Below are 25,604 nucleotides of genomic sequence, written 5' to 3'. Positions count from 1 at the left end.
ATTACATGAATCAATGCAGTTGTTAAGTTAGTAACACAATTAAGCGAATCCGGCTTCCCCGTTGACTTTGCTTCTCAAAAGGTCGCAAAAGTAATCACATGACCCTGGGACATGGCAACCGTCATAAATATGAACCCATTGCCAAGCATCCGAATTTTGATCAGGTGACCATGGGGATGCTGCAATGGTCCTAAGTGTGAAAAATGGTCATAAGTCGCTTTTTTTTCACTGCCATTGTAACTTCAAACGGTCACTAAGTAAATGGTGGCAAGTTGAGGACCATCAGTAAGTATATTTTTGTCTTCCTGGACTTGCTCTTACAGGTTCTTGGACCAGGGCCTTGGATGCGTAATATGGAAATTGTTGTTGACCAACCTAGTTGAAACTTGGATAGGCAGTTCTTGGAAAGCTAAATTAAAGTGGCACCTCTAGACAGAGGTGTAATTTCAAAAGGAGAAGATAAAACCGTGGCCAGTTCAACACAAAAAACATACAACTTTTTCATTCTTCCTATAGGTCAGATGGTATATTCTGTAAGAAGGAGATGTGGTCAACAGCTTGCTATTGAGGCGCCCGTTGAAGCGGATTTGGTTAGCACAGTCCCAGAATCGGCAACACCAGCAGCCCTTGGCTATGCGCAGAAGGTACCTCTCAACACCCTCTGTGGTTTTTAATTGTTATAAACAAACAAACAAACAAACAAACTTTATTGTCATTGTGTATACACAGTATACACATAACGAAATTTACGTGACACTCAAAGACCGGGTCCCACACACATAATCCCCAAACACACTCCCACCCGCCACAATTCCCCACTCCTCAAAATCGTCCAAACATCCACCCAACAGACCAAGTAATACTGTCCAACAGTTCACTGATGGTGGCCCTTTAGTTCATTATTACCGTATATGCCGGCGTATTAGGCGACCCGTCGTATAAGACGACCCGTCTTTCCTAGAACGTCGTCTTATACGCCGGAAACTACCAGTATTTCCAGCGTATAAGACGACTCGGCGTATAAGACGACCCCTGTTTTTGGCGCCGATTTCAGCGCTCGCGGAAGTCGTCTTATACGCCGGCATTTACGGTAAGTGCAATTATACCTCTGGGATAAAAACTATTCAGAAAACGTGTGGTCCGAGTTTTAAATGTTCTATATCTTCTGCCAGAAGGCAACAGTCCAAAGAGATTGTAAGCAGGATGGGAAGAGTCTCTGAGAATGTTATGCAACTTCCTCAAACAGCGAGATTTGAAGATGTTGTCCAGGGCTGGTAGCTGGAGTCCGATAATATTCTGGGCAGTTTTAATAATTCTCTGTAGAGCTTTTTTGTCCTCTACAGAGCTGCTCCCATACCATTCAAGAATGCCGTATGTCAGGACACTCTCAATGGTGCTGTGATAGTAGGACAGAAGTAGGTGCTGAGATAGATTTATCTTCCTGAGCATTCTCAGGAAGTACAGCCTCTTCTGCGCCTTCTTCACAAGCATGTTAACATTCATAGTCCATGAGAGGTCCTCCGAGATATAAGTGCCCAGAAATTTAAAACTACCCACCCTCTCCACCTCCTCACCATTTATGTACAATAAATTATAAATTATTACCGTATATGCCAGCGTACAAGGTGACTCGGCGTATAAGACGACCCCCGTCTTTGTCGCCGAGCCGCATTCCTAGAACGTCATCTTATACACCGGAAACTACCAGTATTTCCGGCGTATAAGACGACTCGGCGTATAAGACGACCCCCGTCTTTGGCGCCGATTTTTACGCTTGCGGAAGTCGCCTTACACGCCGGCATATACGGTATTTATAATCCACCTGAGCCCGATACAAAACAAAGCATCAGGAAAAAATGCATGATAAAAATTTACTTTGGGTGTCCGTTACCTTTACTCTGAATTATAATACCAAATGAATAAATTGTGTTTCTCCCACAGAGAAATGGAGGGAATTCTACTTAATACAGACTTTTAGCACGTAGTCTTTCCTTTGTGCGGTTCAGAGCAATGACTTAAAAAGTCAGTTCATGCCAAACCAGTCGCGAGTATTTGATATGGAAAGCGTTTTAATCGCTGCGCCAAAAATGTACCTTGATCTTTGTGTTTGCTTGTTTTCAGTGTGGCTTGCCGTACATTGAAGTGCTTTGCAAAAACAGATATGTAGGAAGAACTTTCATTCAGCCAAACATGAGGTTAAGACAGCTGGGAGTGGCCAAAAAATTTGGAGTCTTGTCAGACAACTTCAGGGGGAAGCGAGTTGTCCTTATTGATGATTCAATTGTGCGAGGCAACACTATTTCCCCTATAATTAAACTATTGAGAGAATCTGGTGCTAAGGAGGTAAGTGAACATATCAGAATAAAGCAGTGGTTCTCAACCTTTTTAATGCTGCGACCCCAACTGGTCGCAAGTCGAGGACTACCCAACCGGTTGTAAGTCGTGGACATTCCCTGCCCGGGAGCACCGCGCATGCGTGGTGCCGCCCCCTGAACAGGCCGAGGTGTAGCTGGCAAGGGGCAGCGACGGCATAGGGCGACCACCGGCTGGGCCACCAGCTGGCCCAGCCCAAGGGAGGTAAGGCAACCGCCTGGCCCCACGCACTCCAGCAACCCTCCCTGCGCCCGCCGGCCTCCCACCTCCCACCCCTGGCCCTCTTTTACTTACATTTTTAGTAGTTGCTCAGCAGGGAGGGGGGGGGAAACTTCCAGATAGCTCGCCTTCGCTGCAGACAACTTTGCAGAATGGGACTTTTGGCGGGCTCAGCAGGGCAGAGACAGCCTGGACAATTCCTGTTGGCTTTTGAAAGCCAATAGAATTAGACTCTATTCAAGAGAGTCTGAGTTGTTTGGCGACCCCCGTGAAATGGTCGTTCGACCCCAAATGGGGTTTCCAACCCACAGGTTGAGAACCGCTGGAATAGAGGGAGAAGAAAGGGGAAAAGGTAATGGTTCATGACTGTTCCTCTCTCAAAGCTCTTCTGCTCCTAACTACTACATATTCTTGCTACTAAGAAGACACACAAACCCAGTCAATTCTTCAGACAGTGTCTTCTGTTCTTAGCCTTATCCCTGTAGCATCTAAAGTTGGCTCCTTGCAAATTATGAAGTAATTAAAACACTGCCAGTATCATAATTGCATTTCTCCTCACAGGTACACATCCGGGTGGCTTCACCTCCAATAAAATTTCCTTGTTACATGGGAATAAACATTCCAACAAAAGAAGAACTTATTGCAAACAGGCCTGAATTTAAAGACCTAGCGGGCTACATAGGTAAATATACCTTATTTTTCTTCAAGCAAAAGTTTCAGAAGGGTAGCCAGGTTAATTAGAAGATAAATTGAGTTATTACGGCAGAGATTAATTGTTGTGGTTACAATTAATAAGGTTGTGTTGGTGATTATGGGAGTAATTCTTTGAAGAAATTTATGGAATATTAGTGGAGCACCTGAAGGCAGGACAAGAAGTAATGGAGGAAAGGTTATTAAAGAGGCATCCAATCTAGATCTAAGGAGAAATTTCCTGACAGTGAGAACAATCAGTGGAACAGCTTGCCTCCAGAATTTGTGGGTGTTGTATCACTGGAGTTTTTTAAGAAGAGACTGGATCTCCAACTCCCTGCTTAAGCAGGAGATCCTATACCAGAGGTCCCCAACCTTTTGGGCATCATGGACTGGTTCTGTGAAGAGAGGTTCTTCCGCGGACTGGAGAGTTTGTGGTTTTGTGTGCTGCCTGCATCCCACGGATGAAGCTTTGATTGTTTGTGCGGACCGGCTGCTGGCATGCCGTGGCCCGGTACCTGACCTATACCATTCTGGAAAAATGGAGGTCCAGTCTCTTCTTATAAACCTTCAGCGATGCAGCACCCACAAATTCCGGAGGTCTTCCAGCCCTGTTTTTCTATGTTTTACTTTCATGCACAGAAGTGCTTGTGGCCAGTTAAAGGAGGATTGTTTACATGAATTCGTTTGTAATATCCATTTAACGCATTGATTTTTCTGCATATATTAATGTCTTTGCTTAATGAAGTAAGCATGTATTAATGTGCTGCAGATTTACATGCACATCATTAAATAAGATGTAAGATTAGTATCAATATGGAATATTTAGAGTAGCTAACATATATTTGGTCAATATTTCATTCATCTAAATAAAAGGAACAGCATATTTTGCCTTATATAATTGGAAATCCAAACTGACAGCTGGTGTATCCAAAACCAAAATCTTTGGCTTAGGTAGGTCTAAACAGTGATCAGCAACCTTTTATTGCAAATTTGATGAATCAAGATTAGCTAATGCTAATTGATCCATCTAATTAAGATATCGTCCTTGCTAGTTCTGTACTTTTAATTTCTCTTCCTGAAAACGAATTTTTACAGTTGGAATGTCGTTGGAAAATAAAACATCACTATCATATTTTAACACTTTTTTTTATTCTTTTGATTGAACTATGATTAGTTCAATGATTAAACTATGATTAACAAGCATTAAGTAACTAAATCAACAGAGATCCAAGATGCACAGATAAAAAAGATACCAAAAATATTTTAAAAAATTAAAATGTACAATATAAATTAAGGGACAGATATTGTACATGTACAAATTTACCCTATATGTAAAGTCAGTAGTTCCAGTGGTGCAATTAACAGTTACTATATTTTATTAAAGATCCATCTATAGAAAATCTTTGAGTTAAGCAATTTAGACAGTGTAAAATAGTACAGCTTCGGTGATATGTTCTTCTTCTTTTCAGGAGCTGACAGCGTTGTTTACCTCTCAGTAGAAGGATTGGTATCGTCTGTTCAAGAAAGCATAAAAGCGAGACAAGACCATGAAAATAACCTAAAATCAAAAAAGTTCCAAAGCGGGAAGATTGGCCATTGTACAGCTTGCCTTGTTGGAGAATATCCAGTAGAGCTAGAGTGGTGAATTTTGTGAATATTATCACCAAAGGCTTAACATTTAGAACTGATGAAATGTGTTGCTGCTAACTAAGCAAGTGATCAAACCACTCACGTTTGCCTAGACCTTATTAGGAGAGGGTAAAAAAAGGAGCAAAATAGAATAAATGTTAAACAATTATGCAAAAGCGCTATAATGGGGGCAGTGGGGAGGGGATGCATGGATAAAAGAAGCCAAAAATCTCTTGATTCCATAGGTGGCCTAATCTGGCCAAGAAACTTCGGTGGAGGTCTTCTAAGGCTTTCACTTACAGTAATGTTTCTTATAATTACATTATGAGAGGTTGTGAGCCATTAAGCCATCTCGCATTTTAAACAGTGTTCAATCAATTTAAAAAAAATGTGAATTTGATCTTAAATCAACAAACAGATCTTTTAAGTTTTACTACTTTCGTCGCTGGTTTTAATCCAACAATATGGGATTCCTGTTTTTTTTATAGACTGAGTGTACTTTTAAAGCAGCAACTTTCAGCTATAATCTGCTACCAAAGAGTGAATATTATTTTTATATAGTGCTTGGCTGAGACGAGGAGCTTCAGGGAGCTGTTAAACAAATAGCATCTAATACCTTGTGCCTTATTTTTTTCAAGTTGCGAATCAAAGAGGAAAAAATAACCAGCTGACTATCACTTGTGCATTAGACATAAGGGCTAATTTTCCTCAATATCTTCTTTCAAGTTCAGTGCTTAAATGTTGATTACTTTTGCTGCATCCAGGCCTTCAAAGAAGACTCCAAACACTGAAAAATTAACACACAACTTTATTTCAATGATGATAATTTAATATATATTGCTGTTTTATTCAGTGGTTCGGAATAGTTTTGAGGGCATTTGGAATGAAAGCCAATTCATTATTATAATTCATATGACACCTCTGATTTCAAGTAGCAAATAATTCTGTTCCTACTTCAAATAGCCTTTAAATAGCCTAACCTTTAAATAGCCTAACAAACGGGTTTGGTGTTTGATCAGAGGTAGTTAATAACTTTCCAAAGTTATAAAGTTCCTTTCCAAAAGGAAATTCTTAGGAGAAAACTCAGTCTGACTTTTAAGGTCCAGCTACCGGAGGTGTAGTTCACACCAGCCTGTTCTTTTTTTTTTTTTTTTGATTGCTGCAAAAATGACATGAAGGACTTCTTGCTGTGCTTAGTCTCTTGAAAACATAAACTTGACGTTTGTTTACCCTCCCTCTTGTTCTTTCTATATTTCATTTATACATCAATGGAAGATGCCAAGATTCATGACCAGTAGCAAATGCAGGACTTCCTCTTATCACCCTGCCTGTAGAATAAAACAGCAAGCATCATTTCCAAATATTAATTTCCACACATTTTGGATAATGCTTATCAGCATAAAAACTTAAATGTTTTCTGTGTAACTGAGGAAAAACTAACAACTATTCTGTGGGACTCTCATACAAGTCAGGTCAGATTGCTGATTTAAGATGTAGAGAACTTTTTTCTCATTGTGGCTGAGACTATTGGGTAACCCGTTGGAGGTCTCAAGACCCCTCTCCCAAAATTTGTGTGAATCTTTTATTGGGTTCTTGATGTACCCTATGCTTTGCTTCTGCGGATGTTTCATGATTACACCAGGTAATACATCAGTGCATGGACCTGAATCTGCACACCTGATCTCTGTCTGCTGCTTTGTTATTTAAGCATGATGGCTACTCTTTTTTCTTTTTTTTTTTTTGTAAAAATTTTTATTTTCAACTTTACAATACATAACAATCTTACAAATACTTCAGATAAAAAATAAAACAAATTGATACACACCACATTCGGTCTTGCCCGCCCATTTCCCCCCAAATCGCATCCCACCTCAAACCAACTTACTTCTTTCCCTCTTTTTCTTCACTCACCCCCTCTCCTCCTTCACCTCAACCATGATGGCTACTCTTGTTACATCTGTGTTCCATGGGACACTTCACCTGGCACATTTTCACTAATTTGATTGATGAAAGGGGGGGGGGCTCCAACCATCTGTACCGCTTTCCTAACAAATGATCCCCCCCCAAAAAAAGCAAAAAGGGGTAATTGTTGGCCGTGTAGCATTGAGGTATGTGGCTAAGAGAATCAACTCTTCTTTTTCCCTTTGGGAGATGGATCAATTTCACAAATGATAAATAAAATTACACTCTTTAAGAGTTTAGAGTTTTAACTTAAACTGTTGTTTTATTTTTGATATATTGTATGACACAATATCTGATCTGAACAGCCATATAAATAATAAATTAGATAAGACAGTGCTTTTTTTCTTAAAAAAAAAAAAGGTGTCGGAACTCAACATGTCATACAACCCACCTTGTCTACCCTACAAGGTTCCATCCAAAAAAGGTGCCAGAACTCTGTTCTGGACGTTTTATGAGAAAAAAAGCCCTGGATATAAATATTCTGTTCTGGGCGTTTTATGAGAAAAAAAGCCCTGGATATAGATATATAGAAATGATAGATTAGATTGGATTGGATTGGATTAGATTAGATTAGATTAGATTAGATTAGATTAGATTAGATTAGATTTGATGGATGGATAGATAGATAGATAGATAGATAGATAGATAGATAGATAGATAGATAAGGGTTAGGGGTCAATTATAAGATGCTAGTCTGCACATACACATTTACTCAGATTATACATACAAAATAAATACTAGAGACAAACTCTTAAGTTCACACAATCAAAAGTCATACCCAATAGCCAACCTTTTTTTTTTTAATCTTTGCAGAGATGGTCACATGCTGAAACATTTTCTCTCTTTCTCTTCCTAAAATTTCCCTCCGGGGATTCCAATCAATTAATTCTGAAGCAGTGAGGGAAATGAAATAGACCCCATTTCTGTTGTTGACTTGTTTTGATGAACTTGACATACAATTAGTAATGTGGGATCAAGCCTTACTGTCTTATGTGTTACTGCCTGCTCCTTGTAGAACAGAGGTCCTCAAGACTTTGCTGGCTGAGGAATTCTGGGAGTTGAAGTCTTAAAGGTGCCAAGGTTGAGGACCCCTGTTCTAGAACATAAGGACTTCATAAGGGTCTATGACCTTGCAGATTTTTAATACCACAGTGAAGCTTTGCCTTCTTCTATAGCAGTGTTTCCCAAACTTGACAATTTTAAGGCATGTGGACTTCAACTCCCAGAATTCCACAGCCAGCAATGCTGGCTGTGGAATTCTGGGAGTTGAAGTCCACATGCCTTAAAATTGTCAAGTTTGGGAAACACTGTTCTATAGAAAAGGTCCTTCGTTGGCTGAAGAGAGTCAGAATGCATAATCAGGAATGGTGTGCATTAATTGGTACACAGAAGTGAAGTTTAAAAATATGCCTTAACAGGCTGCAGTTAATATGAAACACCAAATCAAGGGCGAGGAAGTCCTTGTTAATTGTTTTTTCAGTTTTAAATAACCATTTAAAATATATGAATAGGGAAAAGAAATGAGATCTAAGAATGGTTGGAAGACCTGATTTTTCTTTTTTTTAAAAAAAAAAAAAACCTTAGTTCCTATAGGGAAAATGGCACAAAGAAACTTATTGGATGTTGCAGTGCTATATATAATTAAATGTAAATATACATGATGTATTTTAGCAATTAATTTCTTTCCCAGGTCTGTACAGGAGATGATTGTGAGGAAAAAAGAATCAACCCCCCCCACCGCAATGTGCTTATGAATGGTTTTTAGTGCAATAACAGTTTGAGCTGGGAAGCTTTGCTTTCATTTTTATTTGATTTTCAAACATTCATGTAAATGGTAAAGATGTGGGTATTCATGAAGAAAATAGGCAGCAAAGCACAAGAGATTTTACATTCCCTAACTGCTGTCTTTTAAATAAGACTGCCACCAATAACAAGGAAGTGCAGTTGAAATGCTATCCATTTAAAATTGTCTGTTATCTTTCAAAAATAAATAGATTTTTAAAAAAACCTCAGTATAACTGTTTTTTGTTAAATAAAAATACTTTTAGTCCATATAGATTACAGTATTTGAATGTTTTAAGTCCATTTGTGGTTTCTACTCAGTACTGATTATACCAAAGCAGTATTATAACAATATAACGAAATTGTTTTATTTTCATCCTTTTGAAAAACGGCCATGGTTCCTTAAGAAATGCATATCTGCTAAATCAACAAATTAACTCATGCAAATAATCAGATAATATTAGTAACAAGCATGCAACATATTTACCTTGGCTTTCCAGCAGTATTCAGCTAAAGATCAGTGGTTTATCGGGCCTTTTAGAAACAAGAAAAATCATTTAGGAAAAGTAAAATGCAATCCAAACAGTTGAGAAAATTGTTCATTTATGATTTTTTTAAATATAAGATTATTTCATTTTTTAGGGCTTATATCTGAATTGTTTTTAATCACCCCTTAAGAAACCGAGGACTACTTTTATTAAAGAAGAAAACAGCTTTTTCTTTATTCTTTCTTATAAAAAAAAGCTTCTATCTAAAGTCATGTGGTGATTTTCTAAGCTTCCCAGATTCCATAGCAATCTCACCTGAAACTAATTCTCCAATTTAGATTTTCTATGTGTTACATGCTAATACGGGTAGTCCTCAGTTTATGACAATTGAGCCCCGAACTTCTGTTGCTAGCGAAACAGTTGTTAAGTGAGATTTGCCCCACTTTATGACTTTTCTCGCCACACTTGTTAAGTGAATCACTGCAGTTATGTTAGTAACAAGGTTGTTAATTGAATCTGGCTTTCCCATTGACTCCTTGTCAGAAGGTCACAAAAGGCAATCAGATGACCCTGGGACACTGCAACCGTCATAAATATGAGTCAGTTGCCAAGCATCTGAATTTTGATCCTATGGGGACGCTGCAAGGGTCATAAGTGTGAAAAAATGCTCCTCGGTCACTTTTTTTTATTGCTGTTGTAATTTCAAACAGTCACTAAATGAATGGTGATAAGTCAAGGACTAGCTGTATGCACCTCATGCATGAAATTGTTACCAGTTCTTAGTAAACAGTCACTATAGAAATATTAAATTACACATTTACTTGCTTTGATGCCACTACATCATGGACTTGGCTTATCTTTTCTGTCCTATAGTGTATGTGAACTGAGGGAGGGAGGGAAGGAGGAAAAAGAAAAGAGTAAAGTATTATATGAAACTTGAAGTAGATCTACAGTACAAAAAAAGTCTGCAAGCATCCAGTATCTCTGGATATTTCTTGAAACATTCGGCCTCACGCAGCAGTTTATTTCTAATTTCCTTTTGCTCTGCAGCCAGTTAAACATATCCCGTAGGAACTAATAATCCGCATCCAGCAGTTTGTTAAACTCATTTGATATGACCGTAAAACAGCAATTGCAGAAACTTTTTCTTTCTCAAACCCGCAGCTGTGCTCCTACAATCCATGTCTCCACCTACAAATATCCTTAGATTGCAGAGATGCCGGTAGTCGGTTTTCCAAAGGCGCTCCAAGAGTTTTGTCTTTCAAGGTTGATCTTGACCTCCCTAGTGCTACTCCAGCACTCTTCGGCAACGCGCTAGATCTGCACAGAGAAGGGACCGCCTATAAGCCAAGCTTGCCAAATTGTTTAATCTTCTTCCGGCTCCTCAAACAGTGTTTCCCTGTTATTGTACTTTACAACGCTGCAACCTCTCTTTCTGCTTAACCGTCAAGTGGGTTCATTTGATCAGCCAGCCGGCAAGCTGCAAGTCATTTAAAATGGTATACTATAGGGTTTCCTGCCTGAACAGTGGGTTGGACTAGGTCACTAGTAGACCTCCAAGGTTTTATTCTACTCTACTGCATTGTATTCTCTACTCCAGTGCCTTCCAACCTTTTCTATACCGCGTACCCCTAAAATGCTTCTGATACATTCTCGCACCCCTTACCAAAGTTCGAAATAACGGCAATGAATAATGCATATACACTATAATTTTGAAAACCCAAGTTTTTGCACCCCCCTGGAATATCATCTCGCACTCCCAGGGGATGCGAGCACCCTGGTTGGGAACCTGTATTCCCGTGGTGGCGAACCTATGGCATGCATACCACAGGTGGCACGCAGAGCCCTGTCTGTGGGCACGTACACCGTCGCCCCAGTCCTAGGCCTTCAGCTGGGTTTGATAAAACCTTTTCGCATTAGGCCTCTGCCGCTGTGTGCAAAAAAAAAAAAAAAGTTCAATCAATTTCAACTTCTCAAAGGAAAAAAAAAATCTCGCAAAGTTGGAATTGATTGATTGAACTCTTTAGTCCCACCCAGTCTGCCATTACCACTGCAGCCACGCCCATCCAATGGGCCATGCCCACCCGATGGACCACACCCACCAGGCCCCCGCTGATACATAAGTGGGTTTTGAGTTGCAGTTTGGGCACTTGGTCTCTAAAAGGTTCGCCATCACTATTCTATTCTATTCTATTCTATATTCTACATTCTCTATTTTCTTCTATTCCAGCCCATCCCATCCAATCCTATATTCTCTATTCTATTCTATATTCTATATTCTCTATTTTCGTCTATTCCAGCCCATCCCATCCAATCCTATATTCTCTATTCTATTCTATTCTGTTCTGTTCTGTTCTATTCTATTCTATTTTCTCTATTCTTTTCTATTCCAGCCCATCCCATCCAATCCTATATTCTCTATTCTATTCTATTCTATTCTATTCTATTCTATTCTATTCTATTCTATTCCATTCCATTCCATCCCATCCAATCCTATATTCTCTATTCTATTCTATTCTATTCTATTCTATTCTATATTCTATATTCTCTTCTATTCCAGCCCATCCCATCCAATCCTATATTCTCTATCCTATCCTATCTTATTCTATATTCTCTATTTTCTATTCCAGCCCATCCCATCCAATCCTATATTCTCTATTCTATTCTATTCTATTCTATTCTATTCTATTCTATTCTATTCTATTCTATATTCTCTATTCTCTTCTATTCCAGCCCATCTCATCTCATCCCATCCAATCCTATATTCTCTATTCTATTCTATTCTATTCTATTCTATTCTATTCTATTCTATTCTATTCTATTCTATATTCTATATTCTATATTCTATATTCTCTTCTATTCCATCCCATCCCATCCCATCCTATATTCTCTATCCTATTCTATCCTATCCCGGACTCCTTAACCCGTTTCTTACAAGATTCGCAACGTGTTGGGAGGGCTTCATCCAAGTCAGTTAAAGCAAGGGAGCCCTTTTCTTCTTTCTGAGCAGAGGACCGTCAGCGCCCTGACAAATCGGTTGCAGCGTCTAGAGCAAAGGAAGAGAATCGCGGACCGCGCCAAGATGAGACAGACGCCTCCATAGAGAGAGAAAATGACGGTGCTGGTCCGTCCGGCCGCCCTCCCAAGATCCCCTCTCCCCAAATCCTGCCCTGAAAGCTGTTCCGCGATCCCCGAGGAGACACACAGCCTGCAAGTCCTCTTCAGGTAACCGGGGCGCCCCCCCCCCGCCAGCCTAAACCCCGCCCTCTGGCGTGCGTTAAGTCAGAACGATGCCCCCCTTTATGACTTGTGGACTTCAACTCCCAGAATTCCTGAGCCAGATATAGTCACCCTCAGGAAGGCTGCAGGGAGCCAAGGCGGCTGTCTTCAAGTGTCTGAAGGACATGCCGAAGGTGAGGCAGACTTGTTCAGAGTGGTTGCAGAAGATGGGATAAGAACAAGTGGGCTTTAATGACAAGGAGCTCGTTTTTTTTGCTGGCTCTGGAATTCTGGGAGTTGAAGTCCACAAGTCATCAAAGGGCCATCGTTCCCCATTAAGTCTTCTGGGCCAGGGGTAGGCAACCTCGGCTCTTTTATGACTCATGGACTCCAACTCCCAGAATTCCTGAGTCAGCTATGCGTGCAGCCCGACTCCTCCTCCTTGGCTTCATCCTCCCTTCTTCCGCCCTTCGCAGCGCGCCCCGCTGTAGGCAAAAAGAAAAGGAGTGACGCAAATGGTGGGCGACGCGGGGGAGGGGGGGGGAAGCGGGAGAGGTTTTCCTCTCGGGAAGAAGAGCGCGGAGGCCCCTGCGGGGGAATTGCATCCTGCACCTCGTTCCTTTCTCGAGGAGACTCCTGGGCCGCAGGCTCCCCGGTGCAAACTTCTGGCCCACCTCGGCTGGGGTTGCGGAGTTAAGCAGGCTCGGCCCTGGTTTGTGCCTTAGGTGGGGAGTTGGAAAAGCATGCCGGAAGAAGGTAACGGTCGTCTCTTCCACGCTGTGTGCCCAGAACAGGGGTAGGCAACCTCGGCTCTTTTATGACTCGTGGACTTCAGCATAGCTGACTGACGCAGGAATTCTGGGAGTTGAAGTCCACGAGTCATAAAAGAGCCGAGGTTGCCCAGCCCTGTACCTAGTGGCTAGTCCAGTGTTTCTCAACCTTGACAATTTTAAGGCATGTGGACTTCAACTCCCAGAATTCCACAGCCAACACTGGACTAGTCACTAGGAGTGAACACTGACTTGAAGGCATCAAAACAAAGCAAAACCCACCATCCTAGAGGCTGTGCCTGTAAATCTAAATTAATTTATCTAAACTTAGGTCATAGCTGCAAAAAATATATTGAGTATGTATACTGGCCCAGAAGACTTAATGGGGAACGATGGCCCTTTGATGACTTGTGGACTTCAACTCCCAGAATTCCCGAGCCAGCCAAAAAAAACGAGTTCCTCGTCATTAAAGCCCACTTGTTCTTATGCCATCTTCTGCAACCACTCTGAACAAGTCTGCCTCACCCTCGGCATGTCCTTCAGACACTTGCAGACGGCCATCTTGGCTCTCTGCAGCCTTCCTGAGGGTGACTATATCTGGCTCAGGAATTCTGGGAGTTGAAGTCCACAAGTCATAAAGGGGGGCATCGTTCTGATTTAACGGATGTGCCAGGGTCGGCAGCAGCAAAGTGTGAGTTTCTCCAGCAAATCGTGGGCAAGTCGTCCCCTCTGGGTCTTGGGCAGCGCTATTTGGCTTCCAAAGTAGGCCTGGATAGAGGCTTCTGAGGTTAATTCCCAGGTGGGTCTCTAGAAAGCATCTCCCTATAGATCTGTGTTTCTCAACCTTGACAATTTTAAGGCATGTGGACTTCAACTCCCAGAATTCCACAGCCAGGCTGGCTGTGGAATTCTGGGAGTTGAAGTCCACATGCCTTAAAATTGTCAAGGTTGAGAAACACTGCAAGACTGAATAAAAAGTGTGGAGAAATGCTATTAACATCATTTTTACTTTTTAGCATAGGAAAATGAGAAGTGTGCTGGATCAGAACAGATGGCATGCATGTGTGTGTGTATGTATGTATATATGCATGTCAACACAGCTGCCTAACGTGCAAGCAACCCAGGTTCGAATCTCAGAAGAGTGTAGCTGGCTGATGAGAGCTAAGGAGCTTGAAATAGCTATACCAGCTTCCCTTTAACTCTTTGTTAGCAATCCAAATTTAACATATGCATGTGTGTATATATTTATGCGTGTGAATATAATTATACACACATATATAGGCATTAGAGGTGTTAAATGTTTATTTTATGTTACACTGTTTACTATTTTACTCTTTTATCTTACTCTTTTATAGTAGTGTGTTTCATTTAATCTTATTGCACAGGTAGCCCTCGACTTACGATCACAACTGAGCCCAAAATTTCTGTTGCTAAGTAAGACAGTTGTTAAGTTAGTTTTGCCCCATTTTTACAACCTTTCTCGCCACAGTTGTTAGGTGCGTCATTGCAGTTGTTAAATTAGTAACACCGTTGTTAAGTGAATCTGACTACCCCATTTGCTTGTCAGAAGGTCACAAAATGTGATCACATGACTCTGGGACACTGCCACCATCACAAATATGAACCAGTTGCCAAGCATCTGTATTTTGATCCTGTGACCACAGGGGTGTTGCAACAGTCGGAAGTGTGAAAAATGATCATAAGTCATCTTTTTCAGTGCCATTGTAACTTGATTAATTGATTGTTTTTTTTTCTTATTTGCACACGCAGGATAAATATTGAGAATGGCATTGCATGAGCTGGTTCAGACTGCGGCTAGATTATATCCAGAAAGGAGAGCCGTGTGCTTTGATGCATGTAACCATCAGACTCCAGTTTCCTACATGTACAAGACGGTTATAAACCTTGCTACGGAGCTTACAGACTTCTTGAGGAAACATTGTCACCTTACTGAAAATTTGGAAATAGGTCTCTACTGTTATCCTGGGATAAACTTACCTTCTTGGATTCTAGGGTAATGTTGTGCCTTTACCAGTTGGTTAACATAAATGGAGAACATGCTATTATCACCGCCTTAAGTTCAAACTATCACCATTTTCAAAGTGTTTATTTGTATAATATGTCCTATTGAACTTGCCTCCTACAATTTTAACATCACTATAGTAATGTACTCAGTTTTAATAGGATATATGCCTAATGCTGGGAAAGATTGAGGGCAATAGAAGAAGGGGACGACAGAGAATGAGGGGGCTGGATGGAATCACTGAAGCAGTAGGCCTGAGCGTCAATGGACTCCAGAAGATGATAGAGGACAGGAAGGCCTGGAGGAACATTGTCCATGAGGTCGCGATGGGTCAGACATGACTTTGCAACTAACAACAATAACAATGATATTGGCACAAATATCTGTAGAATCTAACTTTTTTGCTTGACAACTTAAGCCACTAGATGGAGTGAGACATAGAAATAAATCCTCTTTATTTTTAAAACCTTGGCCTTTTAGTATAGGTAGCTGTGTAATTTGGCATGCACTCGTGTATTAATCTTTATATCCAATATTCTGTAAAATATTACAGAAGTACATAGAAAGCCATAAGCTTCTCTGCTGGAAAGAACCCTCTGCAAGTTTGGGTGCCTGAGAATAGCTTGCTTCATTTTGCTAGACTTCTGCAGGTGCCTGCTGCGTATTCTCCCATTGATCCAGATGCCTTGCCCAGCCTCTATATTTCCTTCATGAAGCAATGTGATTTCCAATATGTCCTTGTTGAAGAAGATAAAGTTGATGTAAGTGCAACACTTCCAATTTTTATTTTAATTGGGATATTTAAAATGTAATTGGAATTATGCAAACCTTTTGCGTAGATTAGTTTTATGTTTACAGTGAAGTAAGCCCATAGAATTTGAAGTAATTATATCCAGTGGTTCCTTGGTACTCAACTGCTTTGAAGCTCATTGAATTTTTGTGTTCAGTGCATTTTGACACAAACATTTTGTCCTGGTACTCATCATTTGTTTGGTATTCAATGCGCAAGCTAGAATTTGTGGGCGACGGCTGCCTTGTGACTCACTACATTATTCCTTATGGGAAAAAAATGTTTGGTACTCATCATCTTTGGTACTCATTGTGCTTCTCAGAACACTTAAAGTTGAGTAACAAGATACCACTGTAGGTAGTCCTTGAATTACAACCTTATGACTTACGTTACTGCTGCTTAATAACTGTTTGAAATTACGATGGGCACTTTACCACCCATCAATAACTTGTGGTCATTGCAAAATGTCGTGCCACCCCCCCATGTGCACACACCTGTAAGGACCCACTTCAGTCCCACATCTTAAGAAAGCAGAACTCTTGGAAACTATTTCTTCCAACAGGAACTTTTATTAAGAGTAGTTGATAGCAGGCATAATAGACAGGATCTGAGGGACTCCCTTACAGATCGATATTTTAAAGTGTCCCTAAGCAAACCCCATCCCAGAGTTCATCCAGGCGGTTCAGACCGGCAAATCCCCAGGTGTTAAATCCATCGATGGGAAAGGAAAAATAACATCAGTTCGGCTCCGTTTGTGCACGATCATTCCACAGCTCTTCACACCTCATTTTGAGGACGGAGAAATAAACCAGGTCCCGGAGGTTTGTATCTCGTCCCTCTCCCCCTTTTTCCTAACTGCCTGGTTAGGGAGAAATTCAGAGGGATGCATAGTATAGGAGGCAATTTGTTACATTGTAATGGGTAGCAGACACTAAGGCGAATAAACAAAAGGTTACATTCTAGTGAATAGAGGAAGTGAAAGCAATAAACCCACATGCATATCCCCCCTCCCCCTTGGGAATATGGCAGAATCCAGGGAAAGGTGAGAATTGGTTTTAGATCAGAGGAGATAGATAGAAAGGAAATATAACTGAGCCAGGTCACATGACAACAATTTGCGATGTGATTGCTTAAGAACTGATGATTCAGTTAATGACTGTGATGATTCACTTAAAATCAGGTCTAGTTATGTAGCGCCTTGACTTAAAACTGTTAACAATTTACAACTGGAAATCTGGTCCCAATTGTGGTTGTAAGTTAAGGATTACGAGTGATTAAGGCACCCGCCTAGAAATCAGGAGGACATGAGTTCTAGTCCCGCCTTACACACAAAGCAGCTGAATAACCTTGGGCCAGTCAATCTCTCAGCCCTAGGAAAGAGGCAATGGCAAATTATTCTGAAAAACCTTGCCAAGAAAACTGCAGGATCTTGTCCAGGCAGTCTCCAAGAATCAGACATGATTGAACCATTAATAAAAAAAACCCCTTATGTTCAGTGTCTCCAGCCATCCTGCCATCTCACAACTTCATTTTCAATTGCCTTCTGTTTTTCCAGACATGAAGGTCTTCTCCAATAACTCTCGCTGTCGCATTTTATGTCCAAAGTATCTGAGCTTTAGCTTCACTATTAATGAGCGCTTTCCACTGAGGTGATGATGATGATGTTATTCCATCATCATTCAAATGTTATCCAAAGTCCGACTCTTGAAGATTCTGTGGACCGAGTCTCCCCACATCTTCCGATCTTACACTATTCCTTTGACTTTTTCTATGCTCTTGGTTGGTGTCAGCTTTGGTGGTGTCCAGCCACCATCTTTGATTGCCTAGTTTCCTTTTACTGCTAGCTCTTCCTAACCCTTAATTACTTTCTCCAGTGAATGGCCAAAGTAAGTGAGACACAATTTCATGATCTGTTTGGTCTTATGTGCTCCAGTACTTGCTTGTTATAGTCATCTTTGCTGTCCAAGGTGAGCCTTCTCCAGCCCCACAGCCCAGACAGATTGATTTTCTTCCTATCTTGCTTTCTTCACGACCAACTTTCACAACCATAGGTAGCTGTGGGAAACACAATAGTGTGAACTAACATTTGGTTGCCAGGCTGATGCCTTTCTTTTCCATATTCAGCTCATGTTCATAATTGCTGTGCAACCCAGTGCAATCTGACATTTTATTTCTATGCTGCATTCACCCCTTTGCGCTATCTGTCATCCTAGGGAGCACAACTCACTTAACAAATGTTTCACTTAGCAACAGAAATTTTGGGCTCAATTGTGGTCATATGTTGAGTATATAACTTTAGTATATTTAATATTAACATCGTGTCTTGATATATCATAGTTCTTTTCCCAAATAGCAAGAACGCTGAACCTAGAAATATAATGTCTGTTCCTGTTTCACCCTCTTTGGCCAGTACCGGCATTAATTGCTGGGTTTTTTTGTAAATATGGAGAAGAAGACTGAGATTGTTAACGCTTATCTCAGTGTATTAATTTCAATTTCTGATTCTTGTCCAACTCTCTTGAAATATTGTCATATGAGTTACCGTACTTTCCGGTGTATGAGACAATTTTCGAAAGCGTTGAAATCGGCGCCGAAATCGGGGGTCGTCTTATACGCCAGCAATAAGGGTAGTTTCGGGCGTATAAGACTACTTTCTAGGCATGCGACTCGGCGCTGAAGTCGGGGGTTGTCTTATACGCCGGAAAATACGGTAAGTTAAACAGTGACACTTCTACATCATAGTGTGCTATTTTGGACCTTTCAATTGTTCTGTGTTCTCGACTTACCACAGTAATTGTTCAAAGCTACAACGGCACCCAAAAAGTGACTTACGACCATTTTTCACACTTACGACCATTGCACATCCCTACAGACACGCAGTCAAAATTTGGACACTTGGCAACTGACACATATTTATACATTGCAGTGACCTGTGGTCATGTGATCTCCTTTTGAGACCTTCTGACAAGCAAAGTCAATGGAGGAGCCAGATTCACTTAACAATTGTGCTGCTAAACTACTGCAGTGATTCACTTAATAAATATGGCGAGAAAGGTCGTAAAATGGGGCAAAACTCACTTAACAAATGTCTCGCTTGGCAACATAAATTTTGGGTTCAATTGTAGTCGTAAATCGAGGACCACCTGTATTCTGCATTAATGGTTTTTTGCAGCCAAAACCTGTAGCCCTACCATTAAAGCTACAGTGTATTACTAATTTTTGCACTTGTTGCAGATTCCCTTTGGGTTTAAAAAAAAAAGTCATATTCCCTTGAAAGGCCTCTTATCTGATTAGCTGCTCTAAATTTATTTGATTTGATTTGTTGTGATTTTAGACACAGAGAAGTAAACAGGCGAAAGTTGTGTTAGAATAAGTTTCTCCCCTTTTTTACTTTTTTTTCCCCCAGAAATTCACAATAACCTATGGACACTTATACAGCCAAAATTCTCTTCAAATGCAGAGAATTGGTTTAGTTCTCTTCCAAAGACACAATAGTGTTCAGCTGACCAAACATGTAAATACAGACAGTGACGGCTCTATGGTCAGAAGCATTTGTAAAGTGCAACAACAGGAGGCTAAGCCACCAAAAGATATGTTGGATGTCAGAGAGAAACATTCCCTGGCATATGTTTTGCATACATCTGGAACAACTGGGCTCCCCAAAATTGTGAGAGTGCCTCATAAATGTATCGTACCAAATATCCTTCATCTTAGGTAAGTCTTTCCCAAATTCACTTAGTAATATTTTGATAAGGAAGGGTTAACAAAAAGAGCAACAATAGCATAATTCATGTTGGACTTCCAGTTTTCTGCTTCCTATATAATTGGAACAGATCTGAGATAAACTCATAGATCTTCGTTTGCAAGCTATAATAAAATGCATTTTGGAGATGAATCTCATTCTGGGTTGACCTCGTTATAATTTCCAACTTTTAGAAGGGCTGCTTAGACTGCAACCCAGACTTTCAAGGTGTATAGTTTATGTAATGTTGATCTGACTTAAAGATGGAATTGGAGAATGTATAACTTGTATGAGTGGGAGAAAGGGTTTAATTGATTAACGTGGTTTATGTGTGGTCAGTATTGCAAGAAGTGCAAAATTGCTTAAAATTTCATCTAAATCTAATTTCTTAAAGATGTATTTTTTCCCCTTATTTTAGAGAGATTTTTAAAATTACCCCAGACGATGTGGTGTTTATGGCCTCTCCTTTGACTTTTGATCCATCAGTCATTGAGCTGTTCCTTACTCTAGCGAGTGGAGCTTGTCTGCTTATATTACCCACAGTGATTAAAATGATGCCACAGCTGTTATCCAGAGCTCTCTTCCAGCAACACAGAGTGACTGTTTTGCAAGTAAAAAACTTATACTACTAAGCTAGGAGAGATATATATTTTAAGTACTAAGTTATTCTCTCTGTTCTGTTACAACTGCTTTTTTTATTCTTTTGTATTTTTTTTATTATTATTATTTTCTCTCCTTTTTCTTTTCCCCTTTCTTTTTACTTTTATATTTAATACTTAAGAAACACAAAAATGTGAGATGGCTTATATGGAAAAAAAATAGAATCAAGTCTGTCAACGTAAATGTAACTAATTGCTACCAGTAAAAATATTCAGAACTTGGTGGGAGAAATAAGCTAAAATAAGGACTGTAAACAGGATTGATGATAAGGCAATCCAAATGAATTGGAAAGAAAAGAAATGTATTAATATGATGATTATTTTTTAGGAATATTGGAAAAAATACATATTAAATTGTCAGTTATTAAAACAATAAGATTTGTATTAACGCAAGGTTTGCAAAAAAGGATGTTTTTTAAGGAAAGAGGAAAGTAAACAAAATTAATATATGAAATTCAGATTATAGAAATTAATTGTTAAGGACTTTTTTTTACAAATGTAACCCAGACACCACACTGTTTACCAACTATTGAATGACTTATGTTGGCGTAAAAAACTAATAAAAATTATAACCAAAAAAAACCCCTTATACTTGAATACTGCTACTGCACAGCGTTATTTGGAGAGTTAATTAAGCTGTCTACTGGCCTTGTTTGCTTGAGTAAGGAGAAATATTCACAAGGCCATTTATATTGCAGATTAGCCCAAGGCTTTCAGTGAATTTTGCCCCATTTTGTGACCTTTATTGCCACAGTTATTAAGTGAATCACGGCAATTGTTAAATTAGTAACACGGTCGTTACGTGAATCTGGCTTCCCCATTGACTTGGCTTATCAGAAGGTTGCCAAAGGGGATCACAGGACCCCAGGAGACCGCAACGGTCATAAAAATGAACCAGTGGCCAAGCATCCGAATTTTGATCACGTGACCATGGGGAGGCTGCAATGGATGTGAGGGTGTAAAATGGTCATAAGTCACTTTTTTCAGTGCCGTTGTATTTTTGAAAAGACAGTAAACAAACGGTTGTAACGCAAGGACTACCTGGACTAACCTTGAACCTTGCTTTCTTCAGGCTACACCAACCCTTTTGAAAAGATTTGGAACTGAGCATATTAAATCAACTGTATTGACTGTGGATACTTCCCTGCGAATCTTAGTTCTTGGCGGAGAAGCCTGCCCTGCACTAAGCATGTTGAGAAGCTGGAAAGAAAAAGGAAACAAAACTCAACTCTTTAATATTTATGGTATTACTGAAGTTTCGTGTTGGGCCACATGTTACAGGATTCCTGAGGAGGCTTTTGACGTGGGCCATCGGTAGGAAATGTTCATTTTTGCTGCCCTAGTGTGCACTTTGGTGCATAAATGATAAAAGTTCAATGCCATGGGGACTCTGAGTTGGGAATGTTTCGTACGTGAAAATGGATTCCAGAAACATTTTGAGTTCAGAATTGGGCGTGCATGACTTTGAACCAAACATACTTCTGGAATGAGCCAAATAATTCATTCCAAACTCGGAATACTTGAACTCAAAGCAGTCTTTTTAATTCAACATGCACTTTTATGCATTCAAAGTCCACAACTGAACTTGAGTGCTGGGCATAATTAAAAGTCGCTGAACCAGGTTTTGCAAGAGTTGACGTGTGGATAAAACATGTAGCTGTTGGCAATGATTTTTTGCTTTCAATTTTTTTAATCTAATTAATAATTGTGAACAATTTTGATAGTGGCTTGTTTCTTTTTCTGAGGCTCTGAATCAAGAAATGAGTTCTATACTTATTTTCCATCCATGTTTCACATCTCTCTGTCTTCTGCCTGCTCACCCCATCCTTTTTTAGATTTGATTCTCCTGTACCACTGGGAATACCATTATCTGGAACAACAATTCAAGTCAAAGATGCAAATGGCTTACTTGTCCAGGAAGGTGAAGGCCAGGTATTTATAGGTAATTTTATTTTTTTGTCATTTTTTATAATATTTTATTAGTTTTCTAATTTTACAATTAAGTATTTAAAAAGCAACATGGTGGCTAATTCAATAACATACCTAAATCTTTAGTTCAAATCTCAAGTTACAACATCAGATATTTCCTCTCTTTTTCCCTTAATATCTACTATCTCATATTAGGTTAATACAGTTCTTATTATCAACTAAGTCAGTGGTTCTCAACCTGTGGGTCGGGACCCCATTTGGGGTCGAACGACCATTTCACGGGGGTCGCCAAACAATGCAGTCCGCCATTTTTTCCCCCTTTTCCTTAGCTGTGCTACTCCCTTTTATTCTATTGCAGTGGTTCTCAACTTTTGTGTGACGGCGCCCCCCGTCACACAAAAGTGCCGCGCATACGCGGCACAGCGCCCCCCCATGCACACCATGCCCCCATGCGCGCCGCCGCCCCCTGAGGGGGAAAAATGGCGGATCGCCTTGTTTGGTGACCCCCGAGAAATGGTCGATCGACCCCAAATGGGGTCGCGACCCATAGGTTGAGAACCGCTGTTCTATTGGCTTCTGAAAGCCAATAGAATAGACTCTCTTGAATAGAGTCTAATTCTATTGGCTTTCAAAAGCCAATAGGAATTGTCCAGGCTGTCTCTGCCCTGCTAAGCCTGCCAAAAGTCCCATTCTGCAAACGGTGCTGCACCAGTTGAGCAGTCCTCGACTTACAACCGGTTGAGCAGTCCTCGACCTACTACCAGTTGGGGGTCGCGGCATTAAAAAGGTTGAGAACCACTGGTATAGAGTTTCCTGCCTGAGCAGGAGGTTGGAACTAGAAGACCTCCAAGGTCCCTTCCAACTCTGTTATTCTGAGATAATGGTAGGTGGGAATAACTTTGGTAGACAGGAGGAAGAGCCATAGAATAGATAATAGTCAGATAAGAGGCAGCTAAGCCTGCAAAAGCAATGGAGGTGTGGCAGACACCTCAGAAGAGACCCCCCCCCTAATTTCTTGGGCTGTAAAAGCAACAGGGGAGAAATATAATTTCAGACTTGCAAGATTCTGTTAATGTAACCTTACGATAAAATAGAATTTAACTCATCTGGGCATGCTTTGCGTCTGAACTACCTCATAAAGCTGAGAACCTCACAGGGCTGATAAATCTCATTTAAGATCTTTTTAGTCTGCATTATATGGATTGATAAGGAGAAGCCTGACTTACTACTTAGAATTGCTTTTGCATAGGAGGAAACGGACGCGTCTGCTTCATTGACGATGAAACAACATTACCTGTGGACACAATGAGAGCCACTGGAGATTTTGTGAGAATTAAGAACACTGAAATGTTTTTCTTGGGGCGGAAGGATAATCAAATTAAGCGGCACGGCAAGCGTCTCAACACTGAGTATGTACAGCAGGTGAGGTAATAGTTAACTATTTATGAGAAGCTTTTTTTAAGCAATAACAGAAGTGAGTTTGGGCCATGAAGAATCTGGATGCATAGATGTTACCTGAGTTTTTGAGATTACTTTGATATTACTTACATGGAAGCAGACTGTTTAGTTAGCTACTCCGAGGTTTTGAATTCTATCATATTCTCCAACTTCCATTTGTATTATGACATAAGGGGCACCAGAAAGCTTAAAAATCAAAAGGTTAGGAAGTCATAAATTTAAGAAAAACCACCAGGAAGAAACCATAGGACAAGGGTCCTCAAACTTGGCCCTTTTATGATGTGGACTTCAATTCCCAGAATTCCTCAGCCAGGCACGCAAATTCTGGGAATTGAAGTCCACAAGTCATAAAAGGGCCAAGTTTGAAGACCCCTGCCTTAGGACCACCAACAGAAAAGATCTTTTAAGAGCCACGGTGCCATTTGAAAACAAAGCTCTTCATGAAGATGAGAAGAAGCAGCAATATGACAAGAAAAATAAGACAGGGGTTCTCTTAAACAAATACAAGGGGATATCTGTATCCTGAATGTATCAGTGTGATCCTACACTGTGAGCAGTGCAAAGTCATGTGAAGAAGAAGGTGCTGGAGAAAAAACTGTCAGGCCTAAGCCTAAAGACAACACAATGAGATCCAGTTGAGTCCAGGTCTTTATTTGCCTACATCTAATAGACAGAATATCACCAAACTAAAACTATAACCTTTAATCTAATAGTTATATACCTTGGGAGATGTGGCTACCATGAACGCTTTCCTTTCCCTCCACCCAGTTCAAGACTGTGCAGTCTTGTCTTGGGCTTTGGAAAGTGCTGACTTCTCCTGTTTATGTTCCATCACAAAAAAAAAAAAAAAATCATGCATATCCATAGTTAAACAAGAAAGAAAGAAAAAAAGAATTCATCTCAGTTAAGCCACAACAGATGATAGCATCTAGTCAACCAGCTGAACCTTCTCCCCTCATAAAAACCTATATGGGGCAGAGCAGGTGATAAATGGATAGGAGACCACTAGGAAATCCTAGGATAGACTGGGATATTTAAAGCACATCCTGAAAAGGAACAAAGATTATTCAGTTCCATGGTAAGTAGATGGGCATGCCTACAAAGACACCCAGTGCCAAATACAACTTAAGGGAGTCTAGTTTTTCTTTGAAAAAAAAAAAGTAAGCCAATTTAATTCAGTGGAACCACTTATATATATGTTCAGCTGGTGTCTCTACCTTTTTAATGATTTAAACATATCTTTAAATATTTAAACTTGCTAGAAGTCCCTTGAATACCTAACACATGAATTAATCCTTCTTTTATTACCCCATCGAATTAATGAGTGCCTATAGTTTTTATATTAAAATAGAACTGGTTTTGGTTTCAAATAATTATGATAATTCATGATGGGGCAACGATATAAAATGAAGACAATTGCTGAGTTCATAAACAGTGCAAGCAATGTTTATTACTTGCAATAAAATTGTCTCCAACCATAATACTAAGGTGTCAAAGAAGGAGAATCTCAAAGAATAATTGAATCAAGGTGAGTTCATTGAGGCTAGCGGAAAAATAGGGACTAAAATTAAAGATACAGTGTTCCTACTGTTAAGAAGAACATCACAAGAACTCTTCTTTTATGGATGGTGTCATATTTAGCAGAGGCCTGAATTCTAGAATATCCCATCTCAAGCACATTGATCAAAGACTAATAAACATTTGTCTGTCTGCTCCATATCAAAGATGGGTTGCAGCAAGTATGGCTTCATATTTAAGGACCCAAGCAGCAGAAAACACATCTACATCTTTGTGAGCTTCAAGCATTAGCATAATATGGTAAAAAATAGAAATATCTGTGATGTACTCCAATGGAGTATAGTCAAGAT

At 40.0% G+C, this 25,604-nt stretch overlaps 2 protein-coding genes and 1 long non-coding RNA gene across 6 annotated transcripts in view; 2 read left to right on the top strand and 1 right to left on the bottom strand.

Annotated features, from left to right (window-relative positions):
* PPAT (phosphoribosyl pyrophosphate amidotransferase) overlaps positions 1-7,130 on the top strand; it is a 76,709-nt gene extending 69,579 nt beyond the window's left edge. The window contains exons 8-11 of the mRNA XM_039331133.1: positions 517-644; positions 2,122-2,343; positions 3,154-3,274; positions 4,755-7,130. Coding sequence (XP_039187067.1) covers positions 517-644; positions 2,122-2,343; positions 3,154-3,274; positions 4,755-4,930 — 647 coding nt within the window. The 3' untranslated portion in view covers positions 4,931-7,130. The remainder of the gene's footprint in view (positions 1-516; positions 645-2,121; positions 2,344-3,153; positions 3,275-4,754) is intronic.
* LOC120302555 lies at positions 3,296-12,742 on the bottom strand. Of its 2 annotated transcripts, none has more exons than XR_005555161.1 (4): positions 12,082-12,742; positions 9,968-10,029; positions 9,146-9,192; positions 3,296-4,799 (listed from the first exon to the last, which is right to left on the bottom strand). It is a non-coding gene; the product is annotated as an uncharacterized LOC120302555 (long non-coding RNA). The 2 variants fall into 2 exon arrangements; XR_005555160.1 differs by having other exon boundaries at positions 9,968-10,466; positions 12,082-12,738.
* A 184-nt stretch (positions 12,743-12,926) lies between these two features.
* The window catches only part of AASDH (aminoadipate-semialdehyde dehydrogenase), a 29,588-nt gene continuing 16,910 nt past the window's right edge, over positions 12,927-25,604 (top strand). Inside the window, exons 1-8 of one of the 3 annotated variants that reach the window (XM_039331124.1) lie at positions 12,927-13,121; positions 14,906-15,149; positions 15,799-15,919; positions 19,355-19,662; positions 20,109-20,301; positions 21,422-21,663; positions 22,185-22,291; positions 23,528-23,700. In XM_039331124.1, coding sequence (XP_039187058.1) covers positions 14,920-15,149; positions 15,799-15,919; positions 19,355-19,662; positions 20,109-20,301; positions 21,422-21,663; positions 22,185-22,291; positions 23,528-23,700 — 1,374 coding nt within the window. In that variant the 5' untranslated portion in view covers positions 12,927-13,121; positions 14,906-14,919. Of the gene's footprint in view, positions 13,122-14,905; positions 15,150-15,711; positions 15,920-19,354; positions 19,663-20,108; positions 20,302-21,421; positions 21,664-22,184; positions 22,292-23,527; positions 23,701-25,604 lie in introns of those variants that run through there. The other 2 variants (XM_039331125.1, XM_039331126.1) reach the window with 2 other exon arrangements.

The sequence above is a fragment of the Crotalus tigris genome, unplaced genomic scaffold, assembly GCF_016545835.1.
Source record: "Crotalus tigris isolate CLP2741 ecotype Arizona unplaced genomic scaffold, ASM1654583v1 scf7180000024434.1680833, whole genome shotgun sequence".
In the NCBI taxonomy this organism is placed as follows: Eukaryota; Metazoa; Chordata; class Lepidosauria; order Squamata; family Viperidae; genus Crotalus; species Crotalus tigris.
This window is presented reverse-complemented; position numbering and strand designations above follow the sequence as displayed.